Source organism: Phalangium opilio, unplaced genomic scaffold (assembly GCF_054372755.1).
Source record: "Phalangium opilio isolate 3A_F unplaced genomic scaffold, DU_Popi_V2 ptg000810l_1, whole genome shotgun sequence".
Classification (NCBI taxonomy): domain Eukaryota; kingdom Metazoa; phylum Arthropoda; class Arachnida; order Opiliones; family Phalangiidae; genus Phalangium; species Phalangium opilio.
In genome coordinates, this window is record NW_028324253.1 from 575,147 (window position 1) to 587,387 (window position 12,241).

Genomic DNA, 12,241 nt, shown 5'->3' on the forward strand with positions numbered 1-12,241 from the left:
CGATGATGGATCCTATCCTCCAACTTTATGCAAAGATGAAGAGTTTCAAATCTATCAGAAGTCATTAGTAGGTCAGGAAACAAACAGAGACAACATTCACGCGTTTGTAGCAGGATATGTACTTTTTAAAGTTTTACAAAAACACGTATGCCAACCATGTTTGGAGCAACTAATTGAGAAAAATAACGAGGAGTCCAATTCCAACATTCTTATCCAGTTCAAATCTGATAACAAAAAACTTATAACACCCACTGTAAACTTTCTGAATTATAGACAAGCTATAAGCAAAGAGTTTGATGAAGTCTTTCCATCGTTGATTTACATTTCCAAATTACGCACTCGTCTTACTAGAGTCATTATGTACAAAGTATCTGACAATGATAAAAATGATCCAAATGGAGGTGAAAAGTGGTTTAAGGCTGAAAATTCTACTTGCAAAGACTTTTTAAGATATCTTGTGCGGTTTTTCATTCAGCTATCAATCCACAGTGCTTCAGAAAAGCAAAATTTGTACAACCAATACCGAAAGTAGAAAAAAGACTAAACAGAAAACTTGTTAAAATTCAACACTAAAAAGAAAACATTCACCTATTTATACTAAGTTTAATTATAATTAACTACTACTCACTGAAATAACTTGAAATTTCATACAAATAAATAAGCTTCTTGTTGTTTTCGTTCATGTTAACTCTCATCATCGTTTTCAGCTTTTATAGGCCTCACAGAGGGGCAGTACTACTAGCAGACGAATCATCACATAGTTACGATGCTCCCGCAATTCAGATGGCGCTGTCGTCGGCCTCAAAAACTTGCCCCTTTTTTAACATTACGGGTATAGGAAGAGGCCGATCCCTATAGAGTGTCGATATATCAAACATCCCTGGGACTACGGGCTTGCGGAAAAGCCGGCGGTTGAGTTTAAGTTATCGGCTTTTGGAAAGTTTTCTTTCGGGCTTTCGGCTAAGGTTACTAAGTTCTGTTGAACGTAGTGCAGTTTTTCGGCAGAGGGCATGAGTAAATAAGCATAAGTAAGTACCTTTTTTGTTGTTTAATAACGTAAAATAATTGAGCAACTTAAAAGATAAAGCGTTACGGCTCCCACTGGTTAAGGTACTCTATATAACAATAACACAGGGGTTATAGAACATAGAATGTACTGATGAAATTTTGAATTCTGTTAGGCTTAGGGTAACATGAGGCTCTCTTTGTCTCTGCAATAGGCTTAGTTAAAGGCCTACAAACAAATTCAGTTTCGTAATTAACCGTGCTAAGGAAATTGAAACGGGTAAACAAGAGCAGTTGGTAAATCTAGGTATTCAAAAATGTTTCTTATTTTTTCTAGGCTTCTTGGTTAAACAAGATAATTGTTTTTCAGGTATGTATACTAGCAATTGTAGAAATGTTCTGTCTATGCACATTTATTTCATAGTCCTATAACTTAGCAAAGTTCAATTTATGATAAAAATCATTTTTCGAAACATCACTGACAAGGAATCAGTGTTTCTCTTCCCTTTTTTCACCTATTTTTGGCTTGCTTATTTTAAGATAGGGACGAATTAAATAGGTAAAAATAAGATTTTATGTACTTCGCGTGGATGTGGTTTGTTAAAAAGGCAGGAAATTTTCATACCAAAGGAATTAAAACTATGTCAATTATTGAAGAAGTTAAAGTATGTAAATATCATTTATTTTCATATCTATTCATTTGAATATTTAACTCTTTTCCCCATCTGACAGGACTCAGAAATACTTGAGCAAATGAAAATTCGCGCGAAAGGACCACCTCTGTGCCTAGTGGCGATTGATAACGGTAAAATATCAAAAGCGGTGATTGTAGGCAACGGATTCGAAATTATATTTAAGGATCATGAACTGAAACTCCCGACGATACTGATGACTCTGCTTTCAGCATATTACACTCAAGAATTGGACTACCCAATTGTGTTTCTTCAACCGATGGCCCTCTTTGCGAAATGGGACATGAACCATTCGTATTATAAGCTTGGAAATAGAGTAGCAAAACTGGATAAGGAAATTAAAACACTGTGGCAATAATAAATGAATAAAGAAAGTGAAAATGTATACTGAGTGATTGTTATTAGCATTTTAAGCACACTTCCGAGAACCACATCAAGATCATATAAAGTGTTCTTAAAAAAGTTAATTTTAGAACACTTCGCGTCATTAGAACACAATAAGAGCACAATATACGGCACACTATAAGAACGTTTACCCACTTCAAGAACACATGATTAGAATGTTTTAAGAACGCATGAACATATCAAGAACATTTCAACATAACTTTTAGAACATTTTAAATTGGTATTGTAATGATCTTGAAGTGAATGTGTTCTTAAATCGATACCAAATTTGGTGGTCTTAATGTGTGCTTCATCCATTCTTGGAATGATCCTGGAATTTGCAGTGCAGAAGCTCATCTGGAGCAGATAGTAGAGTGGTAACGATTGGTTTGAGTTCAGATCCTACCTGCCTCCAACCCCATTCTCTAGCATTTAGGCTTCGTCCAAGCCACGTTTGAACTTGGTGATAAACTCTATATGAATGCTGCTTTGCTGCCGCACTTGTTGGTGGAAGAGAAGCTTATTCAAAAATTTAACTCTAGGAGCTCAATTCTATAATCTTCATTTAAAGTACACACTTGGTTATGTCAACTTTGTTTCACACGCTTTAACTCAACTTTAGCCGTATTGACAAGTGTCGGCGAACAATGGTATATATTAAAACATTTAGATTTATGATGGTACAAAGGCTGTTTTACCCTCTCCCGTACTATACATTATAGCTCCGGTCATTTTTTATATGAGGCTGATCTTCAGGGTCAGATTGTGAACTTCTGGTTAGTTGTAGGGCAAAATATCTTTTGAAATGAATTATGTGTTTGAAGGTAATCGACAATTGAAGCCTAATTACGTGTTAATCGGTTAAGTAGAGCCAGAGTTATTAAACGTCATCTCGATTTTGTACGCCATTTTCAAATATGGCGGAAATTCCACCATTGGGAGAGTGTGGGAAACCCGACCACGTTAAAGAGTGGCCGAAAACTATAAGGTCTGAAATTTTCAGCTTTTGTTCAATTGGTTCTGGGCTAAAACCTATTTTTCCTGTCAATCAAGTGTTTGGTTGGGTTAGTTAGATAAAGTAAAATCCTACCAAAAAAAACCTTTTTTGTTCTCGGAAGTCCCCGAGGTCTGATATATACTGTAAAAATAGTTTTCACTGGATACTCGACGATTTGCGTCAGTTATGGATGATTACCCTTTCCACGCAAAAAAGAAGGATGGCAACCCTCAGTATCAGAACATACGCCGTCTCTGTTCTCTCTTATGACCCGCCCATCGAGCGAGCTAGAAGGCAAAGTTTAACCCCCGTGTCTTTCCCTCTTAATTATAGCGAAGTTCCCTACTACATAATTCAGTTCAGCCAAGAGTAAAAATCATATCGCCATTAATAAATTTTCTAACTTTTCTCAAAATTTCCACAAAAAAGGTTTCACTGTGGAGCGTAGAGGGCATGAACGGGGACATGTTGGTTACCTTTAAACGACGCAATGTCAAAACTAATTAATGTAATTATAAAATGTTTTCGGAGAATATAATTGTGGTCGAAAAGGCGAGGTAAGAAAAGTTTTCAAATTATTGAGAGCGAATAAATAGACTACCAGTAAATTAATTTTGTTCAACTTTCTTTAGCATGTAAGTTTTAATTTAAAAAAATTTAATATCTGGGCCTTCAGACACGTGATTAACCTTATTTTTATCGATACTTTTTATGTCTTGATTAAATCCAAGACGTTTTGATTAATTATTACAGAGACATGTGCTTCCAAACATTGTCACCTAAAACAAAGAAATAGACACGTATAAACATACGTGACAAAAATTTCAGTGGTCTTCAATCTAAGATCGCTCTTTAACGTTCATTTTGCGCACTTTTAGTTTTAAAAGGATAGAAATGACATTTTGAATTAACTATACCAGCGTACGCAGACTTCTGGTCATTTAACAGAACATTTCTTTTGGATAAAGGTTCAATAACGTTCTTGGATTGAAGGCTTAGTTGAAATTTTCTAATTCTTTCGAACTAGATGGGCAGGGTGATATGTCTTACTCCACCGGAGAGAGTACGCGAACATTTAAATTTTTTAAACTATATATCAAAATGTAATGGGTGTCAAAGAAATGCTGCAATAAAATACGCTAATAAAGAAGCTATAAAATCTATTGCCGAGTGATGTATAAATATCCTACAGGGCAATGTCCCTCTTTCAGAAAACGAGAAGCAGCGATTGAAGAAACATCGACACGCCATAAGACGAGTTACGTCGAAAATCCCTAATTCAAAAAAGAAGAAAATACTAATTCAAAACGGGGGCTTCATCCCTTTGCTCCTTGGACCCTTACTATCAATCATCAGCTCAGTGGCAGGTGCGGCTATAAGTCGCGCAATAAAATAGAATGGCACGAAAAATATTATTAATTTCTGAAGACACGTATAATAGGTTAAATTGAAATAGCGGTTTCAAAGTCGACACTTCGATGTGGAGTTAGTTTGTTTTGTTTTGTTTTTCAAATGGAAAGTTTATTTACAACAAAGGATGAGATTCTTAGTGACAATTAATCAGTTGCAAATGAGGATATTCTTAGAGACAATTAATCAGTTAAAAATGAGGAAATTCTGAGAGACAATTAATCAGTTACAAATGAGGGATGATAAGTTGAAATCTATCATTAACGATGCTAAATTAAACGATACTGACAAATTATTAAGATATAACCACGTACTTTCGAGGGAAATTAGTAAAACGGTGATAAAGAAGAAAGTGAAACCTAGGAGGATGGAACTTGTTCCGGGAGGGGAAAATAGCTTGCCAATAGTACAGAAGTCTTACACCCATGCGTGGCAGTGTGAAAAAGTGGGCATACGCTTTAACTGTTGCCTAGTGGACGAAAATCAAATCATATTTCTTGAGTCCCCTACTCGCCCCCGCCCCTTGTCTATGACCCTGAGAAAAAATTTGGAATTCTAACCGTCCGTCTGCTTCACTCTTCAGTAAGTTCAGTGTTTGGATGTCTTCTGTTCGTTTCATTTCGATTCATTAAGTATTAATGATTAAGTAGTATTTAGTTTTAATGATAAGTAGTATTTAGTTTTAATGATTAAGTAGTATATAGTTTCGTGGAAGAATGAATAATTGTTGCTTTCCAAACTGCAATAGTGACTCTAGATGCCACAAAGATAGAGTTTTTTTCCCTGTACCAAAACCTGGTATAAAGTTTGAAAAATGCATTAAATGGATTAGTGTTATTAACCGCCCCGATATAACGGTTGATAGTCTCAAACCTCATCACCGAGTTTGTGATTTACATTTTGCGAGGACCATCTTTAGAAAATCCACATCCTATTTCATTAAACGCGTCTAACAATTCCACAAGTTCTAATGAAAGTGGGCCATTAATCAAATTTAACTTAAACAAACTTAGGAACAAAAATTACTCGAGAATGGCAAAAGAAGTGAATTGTTTTCGAGAGACGACTCTAATTACAACAAATTCATCGGTAAAAATTTTAAAATCGATGCTTTATTTTGAATGATTGTTTTATTTTCTAATGAAGGAGATTAAGAAGCCAAGTGAAGAAATTGCAATCATAACCAGCAAATCTGAAAATGAGATGGTGATGGTAATAAATTTTAAAAGTAAAAAAAAATTGGTTCTTAATAATTTTGAATTTAACAGACATTGAGTCCTCATAACACAACCAACGCTTCCCTTTTAAACGAACATCCTGCACCTCTGTCTCAGGTAAGCAAGGTAAATCATTAAACCTTTTAAAGTAATATTAATAGACTTTAATTAAATTAAAGGCAAAAGTAATTCAAAAACCTGAGCTTCAAACCCCAACCTATTTACAAAATTTCTCAGAGGACATGATTGGCGAATTGGTTATTCTTTCAAACCCAGAGGAGTTAAGTCATAAAGTTCTAGCGCATCAACAAGAGAATATGAACACTTTTGAATGGTCGATTTCTCTCGAAGTTGATAAACTCATTTTATCAAAGTGCAGTGAACTTATCCTAACTGTTAGAGTTGAAATTGATAAAACACTGGAGTTCAATGTCTTTATATTTGATAAGAAAATTTATTGGAAACACGAAGTTTACAATATCGAAACCAATAGCATAAAATCGTTTCAAGATCTTTTAAATGCATTAAGTAATTTTGAAAAGAGGTGGAGTGTGTGCTGTGGACTTTCTGATACCAATTTGAAACCATATTTTCATGAGAAACATAAAGTTGCCTATTATTGCAAAGAGTCAAATAGCTTACGCTCTAGAAACTGTGAATTTCTGAAGAGAAAAAGCATTGGTTGGTGCCCTAAATGGGTTTTGGTTAGAGATAATCTTCTTAAACGAGTGCGTAGGAAATCGAGAAAGCTGATAAGCCCTAAAATGACTAATCTTCGTAACTTGAATATGGAGGAAATAAGACGAAATCTAACAGCCCGCAAACTGAAAAACAAAGCCCTTTTTTGAGCAAACAAATTCTTGAAACAAAGGATAAACGGCCTTATACAGAAAGATGGCATCCTTCTAACTTCTGAAGAAGGTATTGATATAAAAAAATTGATAGAAGACAATCCCTTTGAAACACCATCCAAGTACCAAAGATTTGTTTCTTCAGCAACAATTAAAATTGATGAATTCCAATACAAGCAGACCGCAAAAGTGGCACCCAGCTGTAGTTCACTGGTGTTTGTATTTAAAGAGCAAATCTTCGACAACTTACGAAGCTCTACGTTAAGTTTTTACTTTACCAACCAGAAGGTCACTTTACAATTATTCTAAGAATTTACGAGCTGAAAGTGGATTTCATCCAGAAACAAAAAAAGAAATGAAAGACGAGATAAAATTTGACACATTAACTGAACACCAAAAAAATATTTCAATAATGATAGATGAAGTGGCCATAAAAAAGGACTTAATATACAGAGTTACCACTGGCGAAAAAGTTGGTTTAACTAACTCAAATGAAAGTATAAATAAGATTAAAAACTTAACGAAAGAAGTGGAGAATAACAATAACACCGAAGAAACTCCTGAGCTAGCAACTCACATTTTGCAATTTATGATCAGAAGATTAACTACGAGTTTTAAGTACCCTTATGCTTACTTTCCCTGCGACAAAATGAAGTCAGATGAACTCTACAGTATTTTGTGGGAAGCAGTGGAAAACTTACAAATGAGTGGATTCAAAGTTCTTACTGTTGTATGCGATAAGGCTGGCATCAATCAGAAGCTTATAAAAATGTGTTGTAATGACGAAGAAAACCCTTCACAAATTTGGTATAAAACCAAGAATCTGTTTTCGAAAGGGGATTACATATACTTTATATCAGACCCTCCGCATTTGATTAAAACTATTCTAAATGGACTGGAAGCAAGCGGGAACTGCAGAAATACACGGCTTCTTAAAAAGAATGGAAAACATCTGCTGTGGCGTCATGTCGAAGAAGCGTTCAAAAAAGATAGCGAACAGGAATCAGGATTGAAATTAGCCCCAAAAATTAAATACGATCATATATATCTGAATCAGTGTTGTTCTTAGCAATTTTGGGAATGTACTTCTCTCAACTCTAAAACGTACTTTTCCAGAAATTAGGGGGAAAAAATGTACTTTTGACTTTCACCCCTTCCAAAACGCTTAGCGCGCCATCTAAGATACAAAATATCTTAAATATAATTAAAAGATTATTTTTTATATTAATTTATGGAATACTATTTATTTTATTATAACTGTTTTATATAATATTATTTAATATAAATTATTTACTACTTAATATAATAATCAACCTTTTTAAATACTGAGATATTAATTTCCTCGTCGTTGTTCAAAAAAGTGTAAAATCGTCCCTCAAAAAAATTAAAAAATACTTCCCATTCTAGTAATTCCAAAAAGTACTAAATAACCTACCAAAAATACAAAATGTATTTTTCGTACTCGAAATTTGAAAATGTACAATAAGAGTACATTTGTACTACCAAGAACAACACTGATCTGAATTCATTTTCAAGAATGAAAGTCAGTTATGCAGCACAGGTATTAAGTAAGACGTAGGCAAGTGCAATGAAAATACTCATAGGAGAAGAAGCGTCTGAAACAATTACATTTATTGAAATGGTCAACGATTTCTTTGATGTTGTAAATGTCAGAAATTTATCTACTGGAAAACGACACCGCAACTGTTTCCAAGATCCTTTTAGAAGTTTAAACGATTGGCGTTTTAAAGTAATATCCTCGTGTGAAATTTTAACTTGAAAGGATATGGACATTATCATATTTTTTTATTTTAATTCTAGTGGCTTAAAGAAACCTTTCTGGTATATTTTGATGATTGGGAAGCAGAAGTGGACAACCAAGATGCGCCTAAAGGTTGTGATAAAACCAAAATGCTCTTGAGCCGTGACACTAGAGATGGCATAACTATTACAGGTAATGAAATTCTAATAATAAGCAACTTAATTTGAAAACTATTCAACAATGTAGATTTGTAAAACTGATTAAAACTATTTCCTTATTTAGTTAATTCAATTATCGAAGCAACGCAAAGCCTATTAAAACAGGGAGCAGATTTTGTTTTAACTGAAAAGTTTAACCAAGATCCATTGGAGAGATATTTTGGTAAACAAAGAGCAGCATCGGGGTGCAACGATAATCCAACAAAACATACCAAATATTAAATGCATGGGAAAGACCTTGCCCTATGTTAATAATGGCAATATTTCCGCCAAATCCAAAAAGGTTAAACGACTTAGAAGGCTCATGATTGAAAATGACAAGGGATAATGAATTAAAACAGGAAATTAATTTCAAAAAGTAACGCTTTAATGTCTCACTGATTTTAAAAACGCAAAAAACATTGTAGGAACATTTCAAATTAATTGCTTTTTAATAAAAAGTTTTTATCACTATGAAGTTTAGTATCACAATGTTACAAAGAGTTATTTTAAAATTCTCATAACGTTAACTATTGTATTTGGCAGCACTAGCAACGACATCTTTAAAAATATTGCTTTTTTCCCTGGAAAGCTCCATATCGCATTTGAAAACCTTAAGAACTTGTTTATCACAAATTTAACCAGATCACATATAAAAACCTCAACGTATAAAGGTCAATATTAACTAGCTAGGAAGCCTTTAGGCCGTTTTTCAACTCTAGGAACTTTAATTTTATTTTCCTTTGGCACATTCTTGCAATTAGTGCAGGGTTTCTGACTTTTCATTTCTTTCCGCAGGCTAGCGGATTTAAGAGAAGCTCTTTTTTGAATTTATACATTGGTTTTGAGTTTGCCCACGAACCCTTTGCCCATGCAATTTAAAAATATTCGACACGCTTGCTTCTTATCTGCTTGTGACATACTACCATCCCCTTAAAGCTCTAACCATTGATATTCTATAAAATCATTTTTTTTTTTTTCAAATTTTCCATAGCTTTTTCTTCTCTATCATGGATGGCAATATTAGATTCTTTACAGTAATCTTTTGAGAAAACATTAATCTTGAATACAAAATCAAATGCTTTTTGTTTTAATCTTATTAAACCTCCATAACTTAACTCTTCTGTCCATTTAGAATAGTCTTTAGTTAAATCAGTTACTAAACTAACCGAATTTTTCACGAATAAACGAGCAGCATAACCATACTCCAAAATAAGTTCATGAGTAATGTAACCTCCAATATGATGAACTACATTTTCCTCCTTCTCGAGAGATTCTTTTATTGTCATCAATGGATATGGACGGACTAGTTTCGCCTTTTTTGGTAATACAGAAGATTGAATTTCAACTTTCTTAATCAAACCCTCGTTTAAAAATCTTCTGTTGAAGCACTGAAGAAACATGAATTTTTCATCTTCAGCCAGTGACAAAAATTCCAATTTAGCGAATAAGGACAACATATAAATAAGTGTTATTTATGAAGCAGTGAATTAGATTACCTTAAAATCTTTAAACACTTCTTGCATGTCATCAATAAAGTTCTGATTAGCCATTAATTTAAACATGAAGACCATGAAGGATGCCCTATCATTAACTTTGCTTAAGTTCAAATACGAATAAATTTTTTCCGTAAAAATTACTCTCTCCGGAAAATTGGTGATTTCATATATGCATGTCTTTGAAAATTAAATACTTTAAACATATTAGACTAATTTCCCAAGTAAATTTATCTGCTAGACCTAATACATGTATTTCCCCAACTTACTTCAAATTCTTTGGACTTGTAATCTGTCACAATGTTTTTCATTGCCTCCAGGCTACTTTTCAAAATTTTATCCTTGTTTTCTTTAAAATACGATGTTTCTAATAGTGCTTGACTAGAATTATCTTGAGATTTCCTTTTAATTTTGCTTCCACTTTGACTTTGGACCATTACGTTAGGCCCAGGCCCATCTTTGTATTAATTTCGTAAATGCATATTATTTTCAATCAATTAAACAGAATTTAAAGTTTGCAATATTTACCTTTCGACGTCGTTATCCCTTTAGAATCTTTAGATAACTTTGAATATCGATGGTCGTGATTAATTATTTCTAGCAAACAATTACTCTCCGACCCCGACTGGGCCGACATTGCGTAAATTAAAGATCCGAAGGAAGTCCGAACTAGCAGAAAATGTTTATCCAAAAAAAAAACAATCCTTGGAAATAACTAACAAAGCGCTCAATAGGTGGTGCCACTATCTTATGCCGACCTTTTTACACTGCCAATCATGGCGCACCCGCTTAGCTCTCTTTTCCTCTCCCGGAACGAGTTCCATCCTCCTAGGTACGGTCAACCTTTTACCGAGAAAAATGAAACATCTACCAAGTAACCCGCCGAAACGGAGCGATCATTATTGGACGAAAATTGCAGAGACTTCTGAAAATTTTATTCTACTGAATAACGGGCTAGACGATAGAATTATTGCATTTGCTACCGACGATTTCTTCAAGAGAGGCCTACAGTTTTCATGGATAGGACTCATTTTGCTTGTCCCAAGCAGTTTGATCAAGTTTGCATTCTTCACGCACCGTATAACGGAAATATGTTTCCAATAAAATATGCCTTGATTCCTGGGCATTCTTTTGCAGTGCACTGTCGATTACTTCGCCTAATTCAAAACGCTGCTAGTGACCGTGGTTTAAGGATTTCACCGCAGACCTTCCAAATTGATTGCGAATCCGCTTGGATATCAGCTTTGAAGGATTTATTTCCTAATGCTTCTATTCGTGGATTGTTCTTTCACTATTGCCAGTCCATATGGCGTGCTGCAAACACCAAAGGATTATCAACTCTTTACAGCACCAACGAAGACGTGCGAAAGATGATAAGACGTATAATGGCACTGGCTTTGGTTCCTGTCGAGACCCATTCTGAGGTCTGGCTAGCCATAGAGGAGCAATTTCCAACCGGCAATGAGAATGTTACCAATTTTCTCGACTAATTCGTGCAAACTTGGTGTGAAAATTCCCTTTATCCGCATGAAATGTGGAACCATTTTGCACACTTAAGAGTACCGTACTAACAATCATTTGAAGGAATTTCACAATAAGTTGAATCTTAAGTTTCAAAGGAATTCTACTTTGTTTAATTTTATTCAGAACATAATGAGCTTGCAAATTGAATATCGTAACCTTAAAATCGATAGGGATGTTGGCAAGAAAGAAAAAATAAATACCTTAAAATGAATCAAAGATACTTAGATTCGGTTGCATTTTACTCTAAAAGTTTAGAAAAGCAAAATTCTAACAAAACTGATTCCGCTATAAAATTACTCGATTCTGTTGCTGTAAACTTGTATTAAAATAAAATTTTAGAATCAACAATATGTTTATTTACCTTGATATAAATATAAATCTCTCGTTTTAAGTATCATTTTAAAGTAACATTAAAGAAAATGTTACGGTTTACGGCTTAATTTAGCTTTCCCTTAAATTTACATAAGCCTTTAAAACCGTTTCCACGGTTAACTCATTGCTACTTCGTTTTTATCGGAGATAGCTAGGCAGTGTACACCAACGTTAAGTGCAGCCATTCATGGCTATCTCCACTTTTCGTAAACCGCCCAAGGTGCGGGATTTCGGTCTAATGGGACCTCACTTCTTTGGTTTCTCGGTTGAATGGGATTTCCATCCAATGCGAAGGAATCGTTTTATAAGGGTATTAAGTTTGTTTCGGTAATTA

General features: G+C 34.3%; 1 protein-coding gene across 1 annotated transcript; it reads left to right on the plus strand.

Annotated features, from left to right (window-relative positions):
- The first annotated feature begins 8,153 nt into the window (after positions 1-8,153).
- On the plus strand, positions 8,154-8,930 carry LOC149587851 (uncharacterized). Its single transcript, XM_089863199.1, has 3 exons — positions 8,154-8,306; positions 8,378-8,510; positions 8,601-8,930. Exons 1-3 carry the CDS (start codon positions 8,196-8,198, stop codon positions 8,756-8,758), a joined length of 402 nt encoding a protein of 133 aa, XP_089719325.1. The 5' UTR covers positions 8,154-8,195; the 3' UTR covers positions 8,759-8,930.
- The last annotated feature ends 3,311 nt before the right edge of the window (positions 8,931-12,241 follow it).